The 20,822-nt window shown below is 29.3% G+C and overlaps 1 protein-coding gene across 4 annotated transcripts; it reads right to left on the reverse strand.

Moving 5' to 3' along the window:
- Positions 1 to 27: 27 nt before the first annotated feature.
- On the reverse strand, positions 28 to 20,816 carry LOC126873862 (intermembrane lipid transfer protein Vps13). 4 transcript variants are annotated; one of them, XM_050635163.1, is made up of 61 exons: positions 20,423 to 20,816; positions 20,159 to 20,292; positions 19,145 to 19,231; positions 18,859 to 19,056; positions 18,551 to 18,783; positions 18,347 to 18,482; positions 17,973 to 18,219; positions 17,671 to 17,905; positions 17,466 to 17,583; positions 17,132 to 17,378; positions 16,806 to 17,060; positions 16,630 to 16,729; positions 16,308 to 16,550; positions 16,049 to 16,232; positions 15,877 to 15,962; positions 15,682 to 15,814; positions 15,388 to 15,620; positions 15,176 to 15,313; positions 14,954 to 15,098; positions 14,661 to 14,878; positions 14,425 to 14,580; positions 14,218 to 14,352; positions 13,965 to 14,137; positions 13,584 to 13,885; positions 13,373 to 13,509; positions 12,973 to 13,261; positions 12,635 to 12,891; positions 12,436 to 12,558; positions 12,252 to 12,354; positions 12,039 to 12,185; positions 10,673 to 10,869; positions 10,465 to 10,602; positions 10,251 to 10,370; positions 10,003 to 10,182; positions 9,731 to 9,910; positions 9,481 to 9,642; positions 9,256 to 9,419; positions 9,062 to 9,182; positions 8,637 to 8,813; positions 7,662 to 7,886; positions 7,385 to 7,600; positions 6,938 to 6,979; positions 6,475 to 6,537; positions 5,534 to 5,737; positions 5,314 to 5,451; positions 5,068 to 5,214; positions 4,849 to 4,997; positions 4,672 to 4,783; positions 4,350 to 4,588; positions 4,108 to 4,270; positions 3,814 to 4,030; positions 3,564 to 3,739; positions 3,361 to 3,480; positions 3,174 to 3,295; positions 2,776 to 3,089; positions 2,580 to 2,701; positions 2,317 to 2,486; positions 2,100 to 2,214; positions 1,892 to 2,023; positions 1,635 to 1,799; positions 28 to 1,562 (listed from the first exon to the last, which is right to left on the reverse strand). In XM_050635163.1, the coding sequence occupies exons 2-61, from the start codon at positions 20,256 to 20,258 to the stop codon at positions 1,515 to 1,517; spliced, it is 9,996 nt and encodes a 3,331-aa protein (XP_050491120.1). In that variant the 5' UTR covers positions 20,259 to 20,292; positions 20,423 to 20,816; the 3' UTR covers positions 28 to 1,514. The 4 variants fall into 4 exon arrangements, with proteins under 4 accessions (XP_050491120.1, XP_050491121.1, XP_050491123.1 ...); XM_050635164.1 differs by lacking the exon at positions 6,475 to 6,537 and having other exon boundaries at positions 20,159 to 20,816; XM_050635166.1 differs by lacking the exon at positions 8,637 to 8,813 and having other exon boundaries at positions 20,159 to 20,815.
- Between the last annotated feature and the right edge of the window lie 6 nt (positions 20,817 to 20,822).

Below are 20,822 nucleotides of genomic sequence, written 5' to 3' on the forward strand. Positions count from 1 at the left end.
AATAGTGATCAAGATACAAGGAAAGAATAGAAAGCAAAAGTTATTTTAATTTTCCTGTGAATACAGTTTGTTTATACAAGTAATATATAACAATACAGATATATCTTTCTTTAACAATAACATAATCTAATTAGATCACGTTAAACTTAGTCATAATTATACAGTAACATATACATATCTTATATCTATCATAAGCTGTAAAAGGTATGGTGTACTGACTTTGGATTTCTTTTTCTTTTTTTTCATTTTCTTCCACTATGCATTTAACTGAACAATCTTGTAATAAAAGCTATGCACTATCCATGAACATACAGAGTGTTTCTAAGAATATGTAATGATTTGAATTTAAACATATAATTGATTAAATGAGTAATAGTTTCATACGAAGTATAATTCAAATAAAAAATGATATAAACATTAATGTTTTATATGAAAAGTAGTTGACTTCTACGTGCATATAAAATTTTAAGAATATACATTTTAAAAACGGAAATATATTTTTGTATATATTTTAGAAAATTATGCGGCAGCTTTAGAAACATCCTGTATGTCTATATATATATAATAACAACACAGTTATACAGGTACAGAAGTTACTGAACATAGGATGTGCGTTTGAATTTTTGTTTATACGTGTATGTGTATATAGTAAATAATTATTAAACTTATTATTAAGCGATAATAAATATTATATTGTCATATGATGGCGATTTTTTAGAATATCAAGTATATTACATTAACAAGAAATATTTTAAGACATAAAGCATCAATATTCAAGTTATTTTTTTTAAAGTGCTATAAAACTATGACATGTCTCTATATTGATTTTTGCATATATAACTTTTTACATAAAATTAATCAGGTATTTAAGTATGAGCTTAAAATATATCTTGTACCTTATAAAAACATTATGTTTCAAATTAATAAGATAAAAAATATTTGTTTAGGTTTTCAACTATTTCCATGCGTATTTCAACTTTGTTTTACATACCATAATATACCTTGAAGCGAAATTATAACACGATAATGTGATTAAGAACTTTTAACGATAATAAAGACTATAATAATTATTTTGTATAATATCAAAAAACGTGTCGATAAGGTTATATAGATTAATTAAAAGCATTAAAAGCGTTTTGTGACTTTTACTAACATTATAACAATTTATGGAATTAGAAACTGGCACGTTTTGTGATAAAAACAGTGTTAAATCGTATAAAATATAATAAATTTAAACCCAGAATATTCAAAGCGTAATAAATATAAAACTATACATACATACTGATTCTTCTCTACTTTTTGTTGATTCTGATCAAGTATCAGTCTTATGAATAATATTTGTAGAAAACTGTGTTATAATATACATATGTGTATATATAGAATTTATGAAATTCAGCTTCGAAAGCGAATAGAAATTTATGATGCTAGATGATAGCCAGACGCTATCAATTCAATTAACTATATTCAAATGTTAAATTATATTTGCGTGTATTATCTATTTTGATTTTCTGGTATTACAACTCGTACTGATTAATTTGTTGTTGCATTTTATCGCATAGAAGCTGTGAAAATTGCAAAAAATTTATTTTTTTTTAAATATGAAAAAGATATTAATATTAAATTAGACAACTTACCTGTCTAATATTATAATCAGGTATTAAAATTATTTTTGATTGATCTGTACTACCAAATAATCCTAATTTCTTCTTCTTACTGGAATCTTTGATAAATATCTGTACTCCCTTATCAACTATTTTCGGTTGTTCGCTCATCTCTTGCCACGCGTGGGTCCAATGCACCTATATTATTTAAAACAATAGAATGTCTACTTTATCCAAAACTAATTTATTGCTCACTTTACGAAAATAGGATATTTATAAAATGTACTGACCCGCCATCCACCAAATAAATCACTATGCTCTAAGTATGCTATTCTCTTATCAGTAAGCAATAATACATCTTTGTTAATGTACATGTGATAAAAATAGATATCAGTATTCGCATATTTTCCTTTTTCTAATTCCTGCAAAAGAAGAGTATTCATAAATATTACAAAATATTACATAAGATTATATATATATATATACTTATATATTTACACATAAGATTTTATGTCCCTCAGCTTCATCTCTGACATATGGTCTAACCAAGCAGTCTAGTTGTAAAAATCTAGATGGTCTTACTTTCTTTACTTCTTCATTCAACTCAGTTGCTCTGAAATAATTAATGAATAATGAAATAATTTAAATTATCCTTTTAGTATATTTGATAATTAGATTGATATTTAGATTGATAGACACAGTTTATCTTTTTTACCGTTTCACTGCTCCAAATGAACCACTAGCGAAATCTATAACTCCAGCAGTTGGTCGAGTAACAAGACCAACCATGCCTTTCCCAAATCCTTTAAAGAATCCTTCCACACCTTCTTCTTTGGCACCCGATATGGGCTTCATCACAACACCAGTTACACCATCAACAACACCCTAAAAGCCATATATATCATTATTCATCTCTTTTCGTTTTTGTCTATCTATCAATAAAAGTTGTATTAATTTTTATTCCTTATTTTCACTTACCATTATCAAACCTTTTCCACTACGAGCAAGACCTTCTTGCAAGTTGGCTGGCTGTTTGTTAAGCTGTTCTTGTCGTTTTCTCTGATAGTCTTTGTCAAACGTTAAGGCAGCTATACCTTTACCTATAATAAAAACAAAAATGAAATTGAAAAAATATATAGAATAATTAATTTGATAATACAGAAACCAAACACACCCATAGCTCCAGTAATTTTAGAAACAGCTCCAGCCATTCCTCCAACAGTGTGACCTAACATACTCCTCATACCAAGAAGCAAACCTTCTGCAAATTCTCCGGGCCCTTGTATGGCACCTTGGAAAGGTTCATAAAACAAATCTTCAATGCCCTTCATAGTACCTACCACTAGGCCATACGGATTGCCTATTACATCGAGTCCCAGAACAAGAACATAAACTTGTTTAATTGCTTGTCCTACATAATGCGTTGTTGCTTCGGAAATAAGCTGTTTATTGGTCATAAAAATGTACTCTCTTTCGAAATATGCTAATCTGCAAAGAAAATTGAAATGTATTATTCCCATATGATTTATTTCCTAGTAACTTAATTTAAAATTGATTGGTGAGAAGGTTTACTTGAAGACAATATCATTAATGTCAGTTAACGTAACACCTATTCCTTGTAACAATACATTTAATACTTGAGGTAGTGCAGATGGCCCGCTACCACTACCGCTCATTGAGAAACTTATATGAATCTGGAAAAGATGATGTCACTTATAGAAATATGGTTATGATTAATTTGAAGTGTAAAGAAACATACCTTCAAGGGAGAAAAGTGAAGTAGATCAAAGAAATTCTTCTGTTCGGCTGTAGTAATCAAACTAACGTGATACATCAGAGGTTCATCAACGAGTTTCATGTCCAATTTAAATAATTTACTCTAAAGTATACAATAAAATAATTATTATAGTATTATAGTATAGTATTTGTATATTTTATGCATATAAAGTAGATAGAACTTACTTCTTCTGCATCGTTCATTTCATTTGCTTCAAACAATCCCACGATCGCGTTAATAAATACAATATCTACTTTCACATGAAACTCTTGTATAAGAACCTTAAAGTACCGAAATTGTTGTACATTACTATGTTCAAGTAGTCGTTTAACCATACTAAGTTCAGCGAATGGTTTCATAACTATTGAAAAATAATTTGAGAAACATATAATCACATATGTAACACTTATTTTAGTCTTTAATATAAAAACTTACCTGTGCTCGCTGTAACACTCTTTGGTGGCGGGACTGGAGCTAATATAACTGGGAAAACACAGTCTGTAAGTTGATTATCAATTTGCAGTCTGTTGATCTTTGCATGTAACTGCACTTGATGCACTGAAGTACGGTATTGCAACCATAAACCAGTTTGAAAAGTGCGTCGTAGACAACGACGATGTGGTTTTAACATTTCCATATTTAAATAATCAACCTAAAATTAAAATTAATTAGTGATTAAATTGAAAGTTGAATGAAAAATTATGAAATTATTAATTTTATTTACATTACCTCTAATTTTGGTTCAAGTATTACTTTTTGTACTGGACTTTTGTCCATTTGTAATTCACGTATATATTTTTGATAGCCTTCTTCTATAACTATTACCTCTCTTGTGTCAAGATTGCGCCAACGATGGTTAACAGATTTGCGCGTTTCCCACATAATTCCAGAACTAAATTATAAAATTTGCCAATATATGAAAACTATGATAATTGTGGAAATAATGAAAATTAATATGTGTAAGAACGTACCTAGCTATACACAAATATAACAATTCAGTTCTCATGATATTGTTAACGAGTGAGAAGCCAACTCCGTGAATACTTATTGTTATTTCCTGTTCTATAGGTTCAAAATCACCTGCTAGTTCACAATCTTCTGCAACTTTCATATTTGTTGTAAATAGAAGCACTCGTTGTGTACCATCCAAAAATGATACATAGTATACTTCTTCTTCTAGATCTGGCAATTGAAAACCTCCTAAAGTGTCCTAAAAAATAAAATTTTTAATGTCTTTTTAATGTAAATAAAATTTTAATTTTTAATGATTTTTATTAAATATTGAATATTTACTTTTCGAAGAGTTTCTTCAATTTCTTTTTTATTGTTGTCTTCCCAAACTAATTTCCGCGGACCTGCAGGATTTTCCCAAGTGTAAAACATTCTATTGTATGACTGTACAGATCTATAAAGTAATTTACAATATAATAACATTAATAATAATATTAACTTCTGCATTAATGTTCGTACCTGACATTTAGTGAACCTTTTTCCCAGAAATTGATTGTATGTGGAGTGTGATTAATAATTAAAGCTGGGGCATTTCCATGAGTGTATGCAGATAAAGAAATGTAGACTCCACCTTCGCTTATTTGTATATCTACATTAATTCCTCCATACTGTTAAATAAAAGGAATTGTAGAAACATAAATTACATTACATTCGGAGAGAAATAAAAACAGAACAAACCTTATTATTTAATTTTAACAAAGTCGTATGGTTCTCTGTGTAAATAAATGGTGCAGTTTTTTCAGGGTTGCCTGCGATTCTAGCACTTAGAGTTTTCTGTTCATGATCAGAACGAGGCCAATAAGCTGCACATTCTCTGGCAGGTACCTATAAGTAAATGAAATAATAAATATTTTTATTTAGATACATTAAAATTAATAATATACCTTATATATTATAATTCTTTCTTTTATAAATAACTATTACCTTGATCATAGGATCAGCTGGCCTATTACCTTCTTGGCATTCAATGAGATAATCAGAGTTATTTATCAGTACATAATATGGAGTAAATGTAATTTGTTTTGTCAAAGAATTATAAGTCAATTGATTGTGAACTCCAATCTGTAATTCATAAGAAATATTGCTGATATAAGAATATGGTGATTAAATAATGGAACTATAAATAAGGAAAAATACTACTAACTTGATATATTTGGCCATTATATTTACAAATGACTACTCCCTCACTTCCTGCAACATCTATTGGAAATTTATCTGACCATTCACCATTCTCGACCCTGATCATTGCTTTCTTTTTACCAAAGAATACTTTGGAGCGAAATGAGAACAATATTGGTCCCTTAAAATTCTCTGGATGATAAAGCACATTTAGATAATCTTCTCCACTCTGAAAATATTTATACGTATAAATTTTTGTGCTAATGTTAATTGTGTTTCAATAATTTGACTGCACACAATTTAACTGTGCACAAAAAATGCAATTAATTGCATTTTTGAACATATTTATACAATGTTACATTACATTCACCAACACCAGCTAGCTTTCTTTTATAATTTCAATTATATATCTCAATAAACAAAGCTTGAACTTATAAATTTTTGTATGTTATGAATTCTTTTTGTATTTAAAGGTTTCATAAAAATTTTACAAAAACTCCTTGTATTAATGTCGCATTAAATTATTACTATTTCTTTATTACAACATTGTTGCATTATTACTATATCTATGTGTTTAATCTCATAGCAATCATGCCTTGTACGTGCCATAATAATACATATACGAGTATATAAGCAGGAATACCTTACTCATAGCTAGGAAAAATGTGTAATGTTGCAAGATTATGATAGTACCACAATATGCCAACTAATAAACAAAACTGAGTATGAATGAAGCTTAGTACATTTTTTTGTTAATTTTGAAAGAGTATATGTATGTAAATGTCATTAATATTAGTTAGTAAATTATAGTTAGTAAAAAAGCGCTGATAACAATGTGTACAAACATGTAAGACATTAATATATGGACACAAGTAGTTAGTTAAATATATTAGATAGTATGAAAAGTCTATTCTACAGTTTATAAGATTAAACCATCACCAATATAAAATGAAATCAATATATCACCAAACGTGCTTTCTTCCTCTTGTATTCTGTACGTGATTGATGAGGTTTCACACAAACCAAATTCTGAAAGATACCTTTCTATGTATTAGAATTCGCGAAATTGTCAATGACGAAATTAATTTTTTCAAAAATTTTGTAAGATTACTTTTAATATTTATGATTCGACCCATGACCATTACAACTGATATAAGTCACAATAAAAGTTTAATATTGAAAAGCTATTCCAACATTCTGCGACATGCTGCTGCTTTATTACATTAAATAAATATACTTGACTTGAACAGAAAAAAGAATTAAAAGACTTGTATGCTGTATTTAACGATGCACTTATCGAGAATACTCTAGGATCTTTTAAAATAAATTTTGCACACCGAAAAATATAGCAGCCATTAATATATTATAAGAATTATTTAATTAACATTATGTCCAAAGCATGAAAAATACTGTAACATGAAATCACTACCTTGATTGGACTTGAGTGTTCTTTGCCACCCTTACTTGATTTCTGTAAAATAATGTATTGAATAAGATATAGTTATAGAAAATTAATAGTTTGCAACATAATACTACTTCCAGCATGCGTAATGTGGCATAGCACTTACATATGGCACAAAAATATCATAACTCAAGCATTGCATAGAGATTAATTACATACCTAATACAACTACTAAAAAGAAATTCATATTATTGTTTAATATATTAGAGTACTTTATTACGATATTATAAAATTATAAATAAAATTTTTGTATTTATACTTAATGGTATTTTATTTAATGGAGAATTTTTTTCTTTTTTTATTAAAAGGAAAAAGAATTATTAAAGGAAAAATAATAAGCGAGATTTACATGAAGCAGAAAATAAAATTATTGTCACTTAATTAATTGTTTAGAATAAATTTCATGATACTTACCCGATAAGATAACATCAAGCCTGTTTTATTTAACATCCAAAATGGACAATATAAAGCCATAATGATAGAACCATGTTTGTATGATGTATGCATTCCCAAATCCATTATAACTTTTTGTGCACTATCAAAAGATTCAAAAGACCATACAGAAAATTCTGGTGGATTCGCAAGTATCTCACCTCTACATGACCAATCTTTTTCTAAATAGTTTGGTAACTGTAACATATAATTAAGTAAGTTATATGAGTCACAATGTATAGAAATATGATTTACTTACTTTTATGATTATATAAGACTTTCCTGGGTCAATTGTAGGAATCTGATAAGATGTGCCAGCTTCTAAAAGTTTTTCTTGCACATTTCCAGGTAAACATACAATAATATCGATAGGCAAAAAATTCTTCAAATATACAGCTGGGTATAAATGAACATTATAGATTGTACTTGCTATAGTATGTCGACTAGTAGTCTCAAAATAAACTTGTTCCATTTCACCAACAACCTGTAAGTATTATAATACATTCTCAAAATATATAAATTCTGTTTTAAAATATTGGAATTATTTTTTCTCTACTATGTTATTCTATTATTCTCTCTACTATTGTCTAGGTAATAAAAGACACTTTCAATGTTTAAAGCATAACAGTAACAATACACTCCGTCTTATATTACCAATAAAACATAAAAAAAACGTGCAATGAACACATTATACTGAATACCAACATAAATTTTCAACAACTATTCGAACATTTTAAGCATAATATAAATAAATTAAAAAATTAACCATAATACATTGTAAAAACTTGTTACTGAAATGCATTGAAATAAAAAATAAAACAGTGCCTACAAAGAAAATTAAACAAAGAAAAGTCCTATAAAATAAAAGATCTGTTCTCATAATTTAATGACTGAAAATTGTTGAATTTAATAAAAAGAATTAAATTCAATATAAAAATAATTTGTTCATATTTCTGTTTTTGTTTTGTTGTAATTATATTATTAATATGACACAATTAACAATTATAACAGAAACCATGCCAATAACCATTTCCAATCAAACATATAGGGATTCTCTATCGATAATCAGTATAATAACTATACTTATCCTACAATATTATTTGTTACAGGTATACATCCACATTAAAATTATTAACTATCTAATAGCGGCAGTAAAGATATTTATTTGGCTGATACCCAACGTATACTATGTAGCAACTGATTCTCAAACTAGTTTAGAAAAAGATGGTAGTACCTGTATAGGTGCTTCCAGATATTTTTTGTGCTCTGAGGGTAAAGTTTTCAAGCAAAGACGCTTGACGCAATCAATGAAACGACAGAATACGGATCGCCAGTTAATAGCATTCAATAATAAGCCAATAGTGTTGTTATTATATAAAATACTACCAACCACAATCATCATGAAAAACATCTAAAAGTAAAAACTGCTGCTTATAAAAGCATGTAGTGTAACTTTTTTAACGAAATTTTGTTTGATTACAGCATATGAAAATAAAAATAAATCAAACGTACTGTTTCATTATATGACTATCAAACATAATCGAAACGTCGTGAATAATAGTATTACACGTACTACACAGTGTGAAATTTTGAAAGACAGAAATCAAATATAAAAATTTTCTAAGTGTGTACATAAATAAACGTGTTTCATTTTGTTACCTTTATGTAAAATGGTTCTACAGCTTCTTGCCTCACTCGAGCTTCGCATTTTAACAGCTTTGTCATACTAACTGTTTTTTGTAAATCTTTCCAAATAAATTGTTCTAGCGAAACCATATATCTAAACAGGAAAATTAAATAAGTATTATAGAAGGACGTAAAAAATACAAAATTTATATAAAAGTATAAAGTACCCTTCAACACTGAAAAATAGCCCATAAACATTTGTTGGTGTATATACAGTGTCTAGTGGAAGATTTAATTTACTATCTGGAGCAACAGTTCCCACGCATTCAACTTCATTTCCACGTTTAGTCATATAATATACAGATATTGGTTGACTAAAATGATTGTGTACCTAAAAAATTATTACTTGCAATTATTACTAAAGCTTAGGAATAAGAACTTATGCAATTTACCTGTAGAATACTTCTAAGAGTAACAATAGTACTTCCTTCATCTACTATAACATCAGAAACAATACCCCATTCTTCAGAACCGTCCTTTCGATATTTCAGTGAAAAGAATCTTTTATCAGCTCTTAACACAGGTACAGCCAAAGTTCTATTAATTTCTTTAAACTTTAAAAAATATTATATATTAACTAACTAGATATTATTTTAGTTATATGCAATAAACTCATAAATTTATACACTTTAAAAGTATTACCGAAATAATAAACTTATCATCGTCTTTTTCTTTGATTGTTTCAATTTTCAATTGATCAAGCAGTGGTATCTCAGTTTTTGTTGTCCTCGGAGCTAACTGTACTGACGCACCAGATTCAAGAATTACCTCCATATACGAATCTGCGTTATTACTTGTAAGTTTGGATCCATCATTAAAAACCTAAAAAAAGATATGTATATTTATTTTATATACATAGTTCATAGTATTATATTTATAATTAAAAGAACATAAAAAATTCAACGACAATAAACCTTGAAGTGACTGCGCTCCAAATCTAAAACTATTGCTAAACCAGTTTCATTCTTAAGAACATATGGTGCTACACTTTTAGCCGCTCCTTTCCCGCTAGCTTCCATGGCAGATGAAAATGCATTACCAAGTTGTTGTAATACATCGAGACATGTTTTAGTCACAGTTATTTCCAAATTTTCCTATTGCAAAATGTCATAAAGATTTTACGTGAAATATACACTAAAAAAATCAATGTTTACTAACTTACAGTTGATATTATATCAATAGACATTTTGGGAATCTGATGTAATTCTTCTGTTTCACTATCTGATGTAGGACTGGCCGCACTTGCGCCTCTAGAATCCGGTGATACATCATTAAATTGAATCTAACATACAAAATGAATAAAAAGACACATAAAAACAATGAAAGAAGTTCTAAGAAATGTAACATTTCCATTTAAAAAAATTTAAATACATTACTTTAACTTTTAGTTCCCAAGGTGTAGAAACCCGCTTTTCATTTCTGATCCTCTCTATTGGTTCAATTAATGGTTCCCACAATGCTAGACAGCTATTATAATATGCCATAATTACCGACATTGTACACTCCATGTTCATCTAAAAGTATTTGAATTTTAAACAAATAGTGCAAAAAAATCTTCATTAAAGTTATACCACTATATCTTACAGTTTTTGTACTCCAATCACTAATGTTACTTTCAAAGCCAATATGAAGTAGAAGCATTGGCAATGTTTTATTACCAATGCCTGCTTCTAATGTGAGTAAAATTGTTGGTGCAGAGATTATTGCTAATTCTGGCTTATAAACTGTAGTATCTTCATCATCAGAATATACAATATCTTCTATGGCCTCTACTCCTACTTCTAAAGAAAGAATAGAAAACATATAAAAGCAACTCGCGTTAAATAAAAAGAACTTAAGTGTACATTAAATATAAATAAATAAATAAATAAATATATATATATATATATGTCGGGTTTACATTAGAGTTAGGGTTAGGGACGTGAAACGAATCTTCGTTTGGACTACACGTTGTCGTTATGCAATAGTGTGACTAGTGCAAATACGATTATCATAGAACCGGACAAGTAACTGCGGTAATTAGATACTCGAGAAACTGATGACAATGATCCTAGGTTCAATAACGAATCCGCGATCGACGGGATGACAGATGAACGTGCTCACAAAACCCAAGTCGGACGCGCAACATTCACTGGTCGTAAGGGGTTACTCCTTTCGTCGACGAGATCGCAAGAAAGAATGAATTTCCGTCCCGATGATGCCACAGAGGAAAACTATATGGGGTGTGTCTAAAGACACGAGATCATCGGATTCGACGAGGATAGCCTTCGTTCAGAAAGTAAGAGAAATTGGCGTTGCTGCTAATTGGTCAATCTCCATAGAAAAAGATGCTAGCCGCCCTCGAGGGAAAGTTGCTAGTGGGAGACGTCGTTGAAAAATAGGTCTCCTCTATCTGCTCGTAGTTGGGACAAAGACTCGCAGTTTGTTTGAAGGACTTTAGTTAGCTAAATCTTAAGATTTATAACGGGCCCTCAGGCTAGCTGAACATGTACTGCGGAGACGCATCGACATCTGGCAATCATCTTACTCGAAGAATAGGGTCTGCGTGTGGCGATCCACGGGACAGAAACCGTTGGAATGTTTACTGTCGCGTGCCGCCACAAATATTTCTTTCAAGGAGAGTTATAGAATTACTTCATACCTTTGTTAGACAAAGTGTTCATCCCGTAACTGCGGCTACGTTCGGCGACTGACTGTCGCCTCGAGCCCAAGCTCATTATCACAAATCTCGAACAAATACAATCGGATCGAAAGACGACAATTGTTTAATTACACCTATGATAGAGTCTAGATTACGGTGTTAAGGGATTTTCCCGAAGTTCCAAAGGGGAGGCTTCGATGTCCTTTCATCTCCGACATATATATATATATATATATATATATATATATATATATATATATATATACACATATATTTATATATATACATATTATATATGTTTTTAAGAACCTGTTTTTAAGAACCAAAAATCATTTTCTTCAAATGGAGTGACAACCCATAATCCTTCATAATTTCGCTCAGTAATAATAACTTCCTGATCTTGCTCTTGTGTCTTTGTGGCAGTATGAACTACTTTATTCAATATTTCTATGACACCTATAAATAGCAAATTTGATTAGTGATTCAATTTCGACATTAATTATCAATAATTTATTGAATCACCTGGCGAAACTGATAAGTGAATGTCTGTGCAACAAATATCAATGTGAAGTCCTTTTCCTTCTGGTGTAGAACCTGCTACACTTACACTGCATGGTCTTAGCACCTTTATAAAATTAACATTTTAGTAGTTTCACATGTAGGAATAATATGAATCATAAGTGAACATTTTTATAAGAATCTTTACCTGATATATCCAATCACTTCTCTTCGCGGTATTATATATACCAGCTAGAATTGATAAATCTTTTATGGTGCCTGCTATTACTTGATGTTCATCCATTATACGTACTTTCAACAGTAATTCAGTCTGAAAAAATGTTACACATATGAAAGAAACAATATATATCATATACACCAATAAAAATACATCAAGTAGATATTACATTTAATATGATACAATTGGAATTTATGTCATCCATGTCCTCTAACAAAATAATATCGGGTTTCTCAATATGTACATTAACCGTAAACATTTTTTTAGTTGGTGATACAGTTTGTTTCTTTTTAACTGCTGATTCGTTATAATTCTTTGGTTGCACTGTTTTATTTGTCGATGGTTCATCAGTAGTGAAAAAATCTTTCACTTTCATTAAATAGTCAAGTGACACAATAATACTAAATGAAAAGACTCGAATATCAACTGAAAACAAACTCAATTAAAAATTTTTTAATGGCAATAAGGACATATTCTATATTAATTAAAAAATATTGTTCAACTCACCAAACATGTCATTTGAACTTTGTCTAATGGTCATATCTAACATACTGCGAACAGGTTTGGATTCTTTTTCTATATCATCCATAGAAGGCACTGCCGTAGTTCTTTCCATGATTCTTGTAAGAGAACCTTGCCTATTTTGACGTATGTCGTCCAAAGTACAGTTCATAAGAAGAATTGAAGTTGCCATTAATCCATCGGCAAATATTCGACCTTTTAACGCGAAATGGGTTAAACAAAATTTCGCTAATCCATTCTCCGGTAGATGAAGCAGAGAACTTTGTGATTGCAGCTGTAATTAATTTGAATAATTTATACATATGTTGTTATCAACTTACTATCCCACTATCCACAAAATAAAAATTTTCCGGTTGTATGTATATATATATTTCATTGAAATTACCATTTTTGAACCTCCTGTAAATAAAGTAATCATAAGACTGTCCATAACAAACTCAAATTTGATGGACGTGTGTGTATGTACTTGCTCTTGCGAGTTTGGATCTTCTGCATCTTCTGCAGTAGCTCTTACAAATCTATCTGCTCAGATAAAGACATAATTAGTTCATAATTTCTTTACTTTATTGTAAATAAAGCAAATTATATATTCTTACCACTTTGTCGATGTTGTAAAACTTCTACTTCGAGTTTCTTTTCGGATTGACTAACACTTGCCGTGAGCTTTGTATCTTCAACTGTTTCACCTAAATTTTTTTCTAATACTTTCAATGTAGTTGCATAATCCTCTTTACTTATTAATATATTAATTTTATTTAGTCTACCCGACATGTCAATATCAGGTATAGATGTAAACCAGGCAGTAGATAAATTACGTTTAATGAGTAATGTAAAACTGACTGGTTCTAACAGCAATATTTCGTTTTCAATCGCGAACTTCTCCATATTTAGTCTTACGCTATTGTAAAAATAATACATTAAATAATTGCGATTATCAAGATTAGTAAATGTTATTAAATTCTGTAAATAATTATTACCGGGACAACTTTAAATTTTGTAGCTCGATTCTCATTTCATCGACAATAGGACAATCTCCAGCATCATTTGTAACTTCTAACTTCTTAAAAACATTACATATAGTAAGGTTACCCATATCTAGTGTTAAACAATGATCACTTTTCGAATGCATTGGTACATATATAACTGGAGCCTAGATAACAATTTCGTCATAACGTAAATGATTTAGTAAACAAAAAATCGAATTATTTTTCTACACATTTTTCTATATACTTTAATTTTTACTGCAAGGCCAATACGTGCCGCGCTTTCTTTAACGTCTTTAATATTTGTCTTCGCGGCTTCTGCAGCTGCTGCTGATGCATCCCTTATGGCTTGTTGTGCCGTTTGAAAATTGTTTAAAAAACTCTAAAAGATGAAATATTCTTTAATGCCATCTATTTATTAAGATATTTTCACTATTATATAAGATTTTTTTACCATTATACTAGTAACAAACATATTCAAAAAGACGATACGATAACAGCCCATAACAACTGTGATAGACATATTATTTTTATCAATGTCTGACGACTCAATATTATACATTATAGCTTGGATTTGCAAGGATTCAGTATCTTCTGTCACTGATACAATCTATATATCAAAACAGTAGTTAATTATATTATTACAATAAATTAACATTTAATTGATTTAATAAAAAAATAAAGACTTACATCCTTGTAACCTGACGCTTCGTTAAGATCTTTAATGCTAATAGAAGATAAATTAACATTTGCTTGAGAATAGGAAGCTTTCATTATAAATCCGGCAGTGATACCGTCGATATAAAATGCAGAAATTTCTCTACAATCACTAGTTATCTTCATACAAATAGTCCCAACTTTTGCTTGGACTTTTAGATCTACGTGCTCCATCATTGTTCTTCTCCGTCCTAAACATATATATATAATTATAATTTATAACTTCAACCTTAAAGTATAAAAACATATAATAGAAGTGTACTTACGTGCCGTTGACCTAAATTTTTGCTTTTGAATTTGTTCTCTTAAAAATGTAGAAGTTTCTTCTTGAATGGAAACCAAATGAGAAGGTCGTGGACGTATGCGAGGCTCTTTTTCAAGTTTACTAGTTGCTATGACATTCATTTGATCCTACAATTTAAATATGAGACAATATAATTTGCGCTTTATTACTCATATACGCAAAATTTGTTGCTACTATAAATTACCTGCACATATGATATAAATTGAAGAAGATTTATAAGAGCTTCTTGATGTAATAAAACATCCAATGTTGTAAATTCTAATTTTAATAATTGAAGAACAGATCCATATTTCGTCTTAAATTCAGGAGATCGCTTATTTACCTAAAAATAAATATAAAAGAGTTAAATTATATCCTGTGAATAATTTATTTAATAATATAAATCTATTTACTTACATTTATATACTGTACTGTTATCAAATATTCATGTCTACCTGATAACATTGGAGTGGTTATCATAAATATTTCTCTTTGATTGTAATGTTGCTTGACTTGAACTCCACCTAATCTTAATAATATCTCTTGATCATAAGTCCGTTGTAACATCTCTGCTTCTAACTGTAGTACCTCGAACTTCACAAATGGTATTATTTCATTACCCTTTTGGGATGAAACTTGTATTGCAAATTCTATAATAAATAATATAATTTTTGATTAAAATCTAATTACTTATAAAACATCATTTGTTACCTTTCATTTCAAATTTCATTTCCATATCAATCGTTTGTTTAACTGAAGTTACAGTAGAATCTTCTTCTTTCTTCTTCTCAGCAATGGTGGTAGTTATATCTTTCAGCAAAGATAATTGTGAAACAGATTTACTCTAAAAAATATTTTTTAATCAGAATAGAACATCTAATAATCGATGTATAATACAAAATATACCATAGATGACTTCTGGAGATCTGTTGGTTCCTCTTTTGGCTGCGGTATGCTCTGAGCAATAGAAAGAGCTTGCAATAAACGAATATCTAAAAAAATTAAAAGAGAAGATTATATTCTGCGTATTATTAATATATACTATTTACTAAAACAAAATTTTGTCCCAAAATGATACCTGTTATATTAACAACAACTGATGGTAATTGGCCTATCAACCTTAATTTCGGAAGTAATGGATCGTCCGTTATTAAACATTTGTGAAATTGGATTTCAAGCGTTGTTGGGTGTAATAATGTCATAGAATCATCCACATTTGATAATACCGTGCGCCATTCTTCACCAGGCAATGAAACTAATACCTATTTTACATTATAGTTAAACGTGATCATAATGATGACTACACATTTGATACATAAGAAATTGAAAATACATACTTGAAAATCGACTATCTTTAAAACAAATTTATCATAACTATGTTCTCTAAGATGCAATAACACATCTTCTTCAGTTTTACCCATGCTGATTAATTGTTTAACAGATACATTTGTCTTATCATCGCCCTTTGGTTTTTCCAAAGAATGTATTTGCAAGCTACCAAGATTTACAACTAATAATGATTTTGTACTATCATAAAATCCATCATGTGGTATGATTAACTGAGAAGCTTGCATATTAACCTGTTATGTATTTATGTATTTTTATAGATATTAAATTTTGTTCATTATAACGAATGTATATTGTTGAATGAATTGTTACCTGTATGTCTAATACTGAATGCTTTTGAATAGCATGCTCCAAACCTAAAGCCGACATTTCTTTCAAACCTTCTAATTGTACAGCAGCAGCTGCTTGAAGACTGTGCATGAAAGTAATTATTTAAATGTCAAAATACCTACTGTTGAAAAACAGTATAATATATATAATACTCTTACTTGTTCAAAGTCGATGAATTTTGTACTTTAAACAAATTAGCTATTTCTATCACGGTCTGTGCATCATAAATAATATCCACAGATTTCGATTTTACTATCATACGATCGCCACACAATTTATCGAGAGGATTCTTTTCGTACGACACTGATATTAAAACATTATCTGCGCCATGCTGATGGGAATTAAAAAGTGAAGGAATATGTTCATCTTGTTTCGTTCCTAATAATTTCATCTCATTAATTGATGCTGTAACTCTATAACAAAAAAAAAACATTATATATTAATTCAAATTTTTATCAGAACTATTTTATAATAAAAAACACACAAAATAGCATTAGCAGATGGTCTCGATTTGAAACCAGCCTCAACACTATGAAGTTGAAGATCCAAAATACAAGGATGTTCTTTATCTGTATCTAAAATTATAATTTGTAGCTCGTGTAAAAGAAATCGTGTGTCGATCATTTCATATGTTTCGGGATAATGAGCTGGTGCACTATTTTCTTGATAGTCAATCGCTCTGTATAACTTTTCTTTCTCTTGTGGTGTCATTGCCTGCTCGAATTTCCGCACTAAAATATTTAAATAAATCAAGAAGAGTAAATAAGAAAATTATTTAATTTATGTGTTTTAAAATAGTATATAATCGAATGTATTACTTATAGCAGCTGCAGAATTCAATTCTTGTGTTTCCTCTGTCTGTGTACTGGACCACAAGAAACCGAACCAACCGCGTTTCGCTTTTAGATTTTTTTCTCTTTCAGCCATTCTCTCTACCTATGAAATACAAGTAAAAATCCAACTTATTAACGATCATAAAAAATATATATTTTTTTTATGAAATAAGAGTTTTTGTCAACTAACTTCCATTTCTATCTTTTGCCTAATAATGACTAAATTAAAAATGTCCAATCTTCTTTCACACTGAGTAAGATGATCTGCTATTTCTTGTGTGACTTTTTTGGTCGTTAATTTTGTTTGATAACTGTCAGCATAAGAGCGACACATATCTCGATGCTCTTTCATATGATTCCAATCCCAATTTCTACGTTTTCTACGTACTTCTTCTTCTAAGACACAAACATATGCAAACTTCCACCTGAGGATAATTACTTATTATACAAACATCTTCTTTTTATTTCTAACTATTCAGGATAATTTGTTACCATTCTTTATAATGTCCTCTATATGATGTTAAATTTGGTCTATACTTTCTAAATGGTGCAGCTTTCTGAGCTTGATCTAAACCCTCTCCTAATTGAACGATGGTTTGATATTGTTTCCTTGCTAATCCTATTCTTAATTTTTGCATTTCCATGTCTAACCATACCTTGGGAATCGTATAGTTACTTCCATCTGTTTCTGGCTTTGGATTTAATTTTAACTTTGCATTGACATTGATTGGACCTAATACTAAACAAGAAAGAAACAATTATGAAAAAATTTTTAATTATAAAACTTAGATGATGAGAAATTAATTAATTTGGTATTAATATTCGTTTATGTATTATATATAGTATTCCAACTTATATTTGCTTACAGTATTGATAACCAGGTGGATTATAATCTATGGTTGCAATTCCATTATGAAATAAATTTAAATAATTTGATTTTGTATTACTAAACTGTTCTAGAGTTGTATTGAGATACACTGCCAAACCATCTAGTGTGCATAACTGGAAAAAAATATGTTTTATTCTCAACAACACCTTTAGCACTGTTTATTTACTGGGTTTTCACATACCTTGTAAATTTGTGGAATAGCATACATATCTTTTAAGTTACCAGTTGTTTGCCAAGAATCTGTACAACTTTCTAAGGTAAATGTACTCAATGTAAAACCAACTGAAAAAGGATGGTCTTTGTATGAGATATGATCTTCATATCTCACATGTATCTTTTTGATTTCGATGTGAATATTTTTTATCATACGGGCAATGAGTTTTTCAATCATTGAATCATCTAGTTTTTCTTGTGCTAAAAGATACAAATAAAATAATGACTGCTAAAAAAAATACAAAATCATAAAATTATTTAATGAAATATCGTTACATTTGATATCTGCTAATTGTTTCTTTTTTTCAACTCTTGCAAGTTCTGCATGTTTTGCTTCAAGTTGTATTCTTGCTTCTTTTTCTGCATCATAAGCAACCTGACTTGAAGGTACTACAAGTATAAATAGTTCCTCAACTATTGCATCAATTTGTCCATTCCACATATCTTTGAATGGTATTTTTAATATAAGTTTTCCTGAAGGAAGATAGAAAAATAAACTTATAAAGATTAATTTTATGTTTTGTTATTTATTATACAAGTATACATAATTTTATTTACAAACCTAATCTTCCATATTCCAATCGAATAGGTAGATCCAGTATATCTAATGCACTTTCTTTTATTAATAAGTCTTTTAACACTACATCACCTAAAAGGAAGAAACTATAATGTGTTTTCATTGCTTTTGTAAAAATAAAAAGTATATCTTTATTCCTAAACAAATAATAGGTAGATATGTATTTCTAGTTAAATACTGCAATATACATTGAAAAGAAAAGTACCGTAACATATCATAATAAAATTTTGTAAAAATATTTTCTTATTTTATGTGTATGCATAATTAACTCTTGAAAAATAAATGAATTCTAGTTAATCTTTTTTATCCAAATAAAAATAAATTATAAAATTTGGTTTACAGGATTTTGTAAGAGAAAAAATACAAAACTACACTACATAAATATCTTTCTATTGTATTTATATAGTACTTGTATTTAATATACAAGAACAAAATATTATGTACACAGTAATGGTAAAAGAATTTAAATATTTAAAATTCTATAAGATACTGTGATAGTAAAGCAACTAATAATAAACTAAGTAATTAAAATAACAACTACATGACAAAAGTAACGAAAATATTCTTTTTTTCAAACATGACAACATTGAAACAACACATATAAATTGTTTATTTTTTGTCTTAACATATAACTTTATATGTTACAAAACACATTTCTTAATTTTAATGTATGTATATATGTGTATTCATAATTTTGATACATGTACTAAACCATAAGCAATAAAACGATAAAGTCGAAAAGATCGTAACATAAATAGAAGCTGATCTCACTTCGACGTACTATTAATATATCTGTATGTACATATTTATGAAATATCAAACTGTGTGTTATCATGTGTTATCATCGAATGCGTTTTATTTTTTAAAATTTCCTAGGGCCTCGCCGGACTTTGCAATTAAGTAGAAGGGCACTCCTTGTAACTGAACGCTACATCATACGTACATGGAACGCTCGTAACTTTCAAGACAATTCTTTCGTAACTGTTCGTGAATGCTTACCTCCCCATAAGCTCAGTTTTAATTGCGTGCAATCCAAATTTTGAATATACTCTCCCAACACCTTGTTCAGGAGCTCGGCAACAATCGATTCAAAAACCATCTTCGAATTCTTATTTTACGAAATAAAAAGATTTCTATAAGAAAATATTTTTAGTTCACGATACAAATAAATTATTTGGTCAATTTTCGTGCTCTGGATACACGTTAAACAGTAAGCGGGTCAGGCACGAAAGTAAAATCGATCGATAAGAATTGCCGCATAACCTTCAAGGTGTTCGTATATGTTGTGTAGAACTAATACAACACACAGATGAAAAAAATAATCTGTGTGATCTTATGGCTGCTGTAATTATCGCCACCAAACGTTTTTAATTATTGTCATCATTCAGGCTGTTGAAATCTCTGTTTAAAATAAATACACTGTCACGTCACACTCGTTGTCTATATTTCGAATTTATCGAAGACGATTTAATTTATCTATATTTATCGATTGGCTTTAAATTTTTTGTAATTTGGATGACGACATTGTTAAAAAATGTGATATTGTCAATGTCTTCTAACGAAATACGTGATTACACCAACTCTACCTTCACATTCTCTAGCTACTTGCAGTCACTTCATTAGATGACTATATACACACCAAACTTACACGGATAGACTCAAC

Source organism: Bombus huntii, chromosome 15, assembly GCF_024542735.1.
Source record: "Bombus huntii isolate Logan2020A chromosome 15, iyBomHunt1.1, whole genome shotgun sequence".
NCBI lineage: Eukaryota > Metazoa > Arthropoda > Insecta > Hymenoptera > Apidae > Bombus > Bombus huntii.

Coding starts and splice junctions, on each gene's coding strand:
- LOC126873862 (XM_050635163.1), bottom strand. CDS start 20,258: ATGGTTTTTGAATCGATTGTTGCCGAGCTCCTGAACAAGGTGTTGGGA. Junction 14,138..14,217: donor GCCTTGCAGTAAAAATTAAA/GTATATAGAAAA, acceptor ATTGTTATCTAG/GCTCCAGTTATATATGTACC. Junction 2,215..2,316: donor TCATTTGGAGCAGTGAAACG/GTAAAAAAGATA, acceptor TAATTATTTCAG/AGCAACTGAGTTGAATGAAG.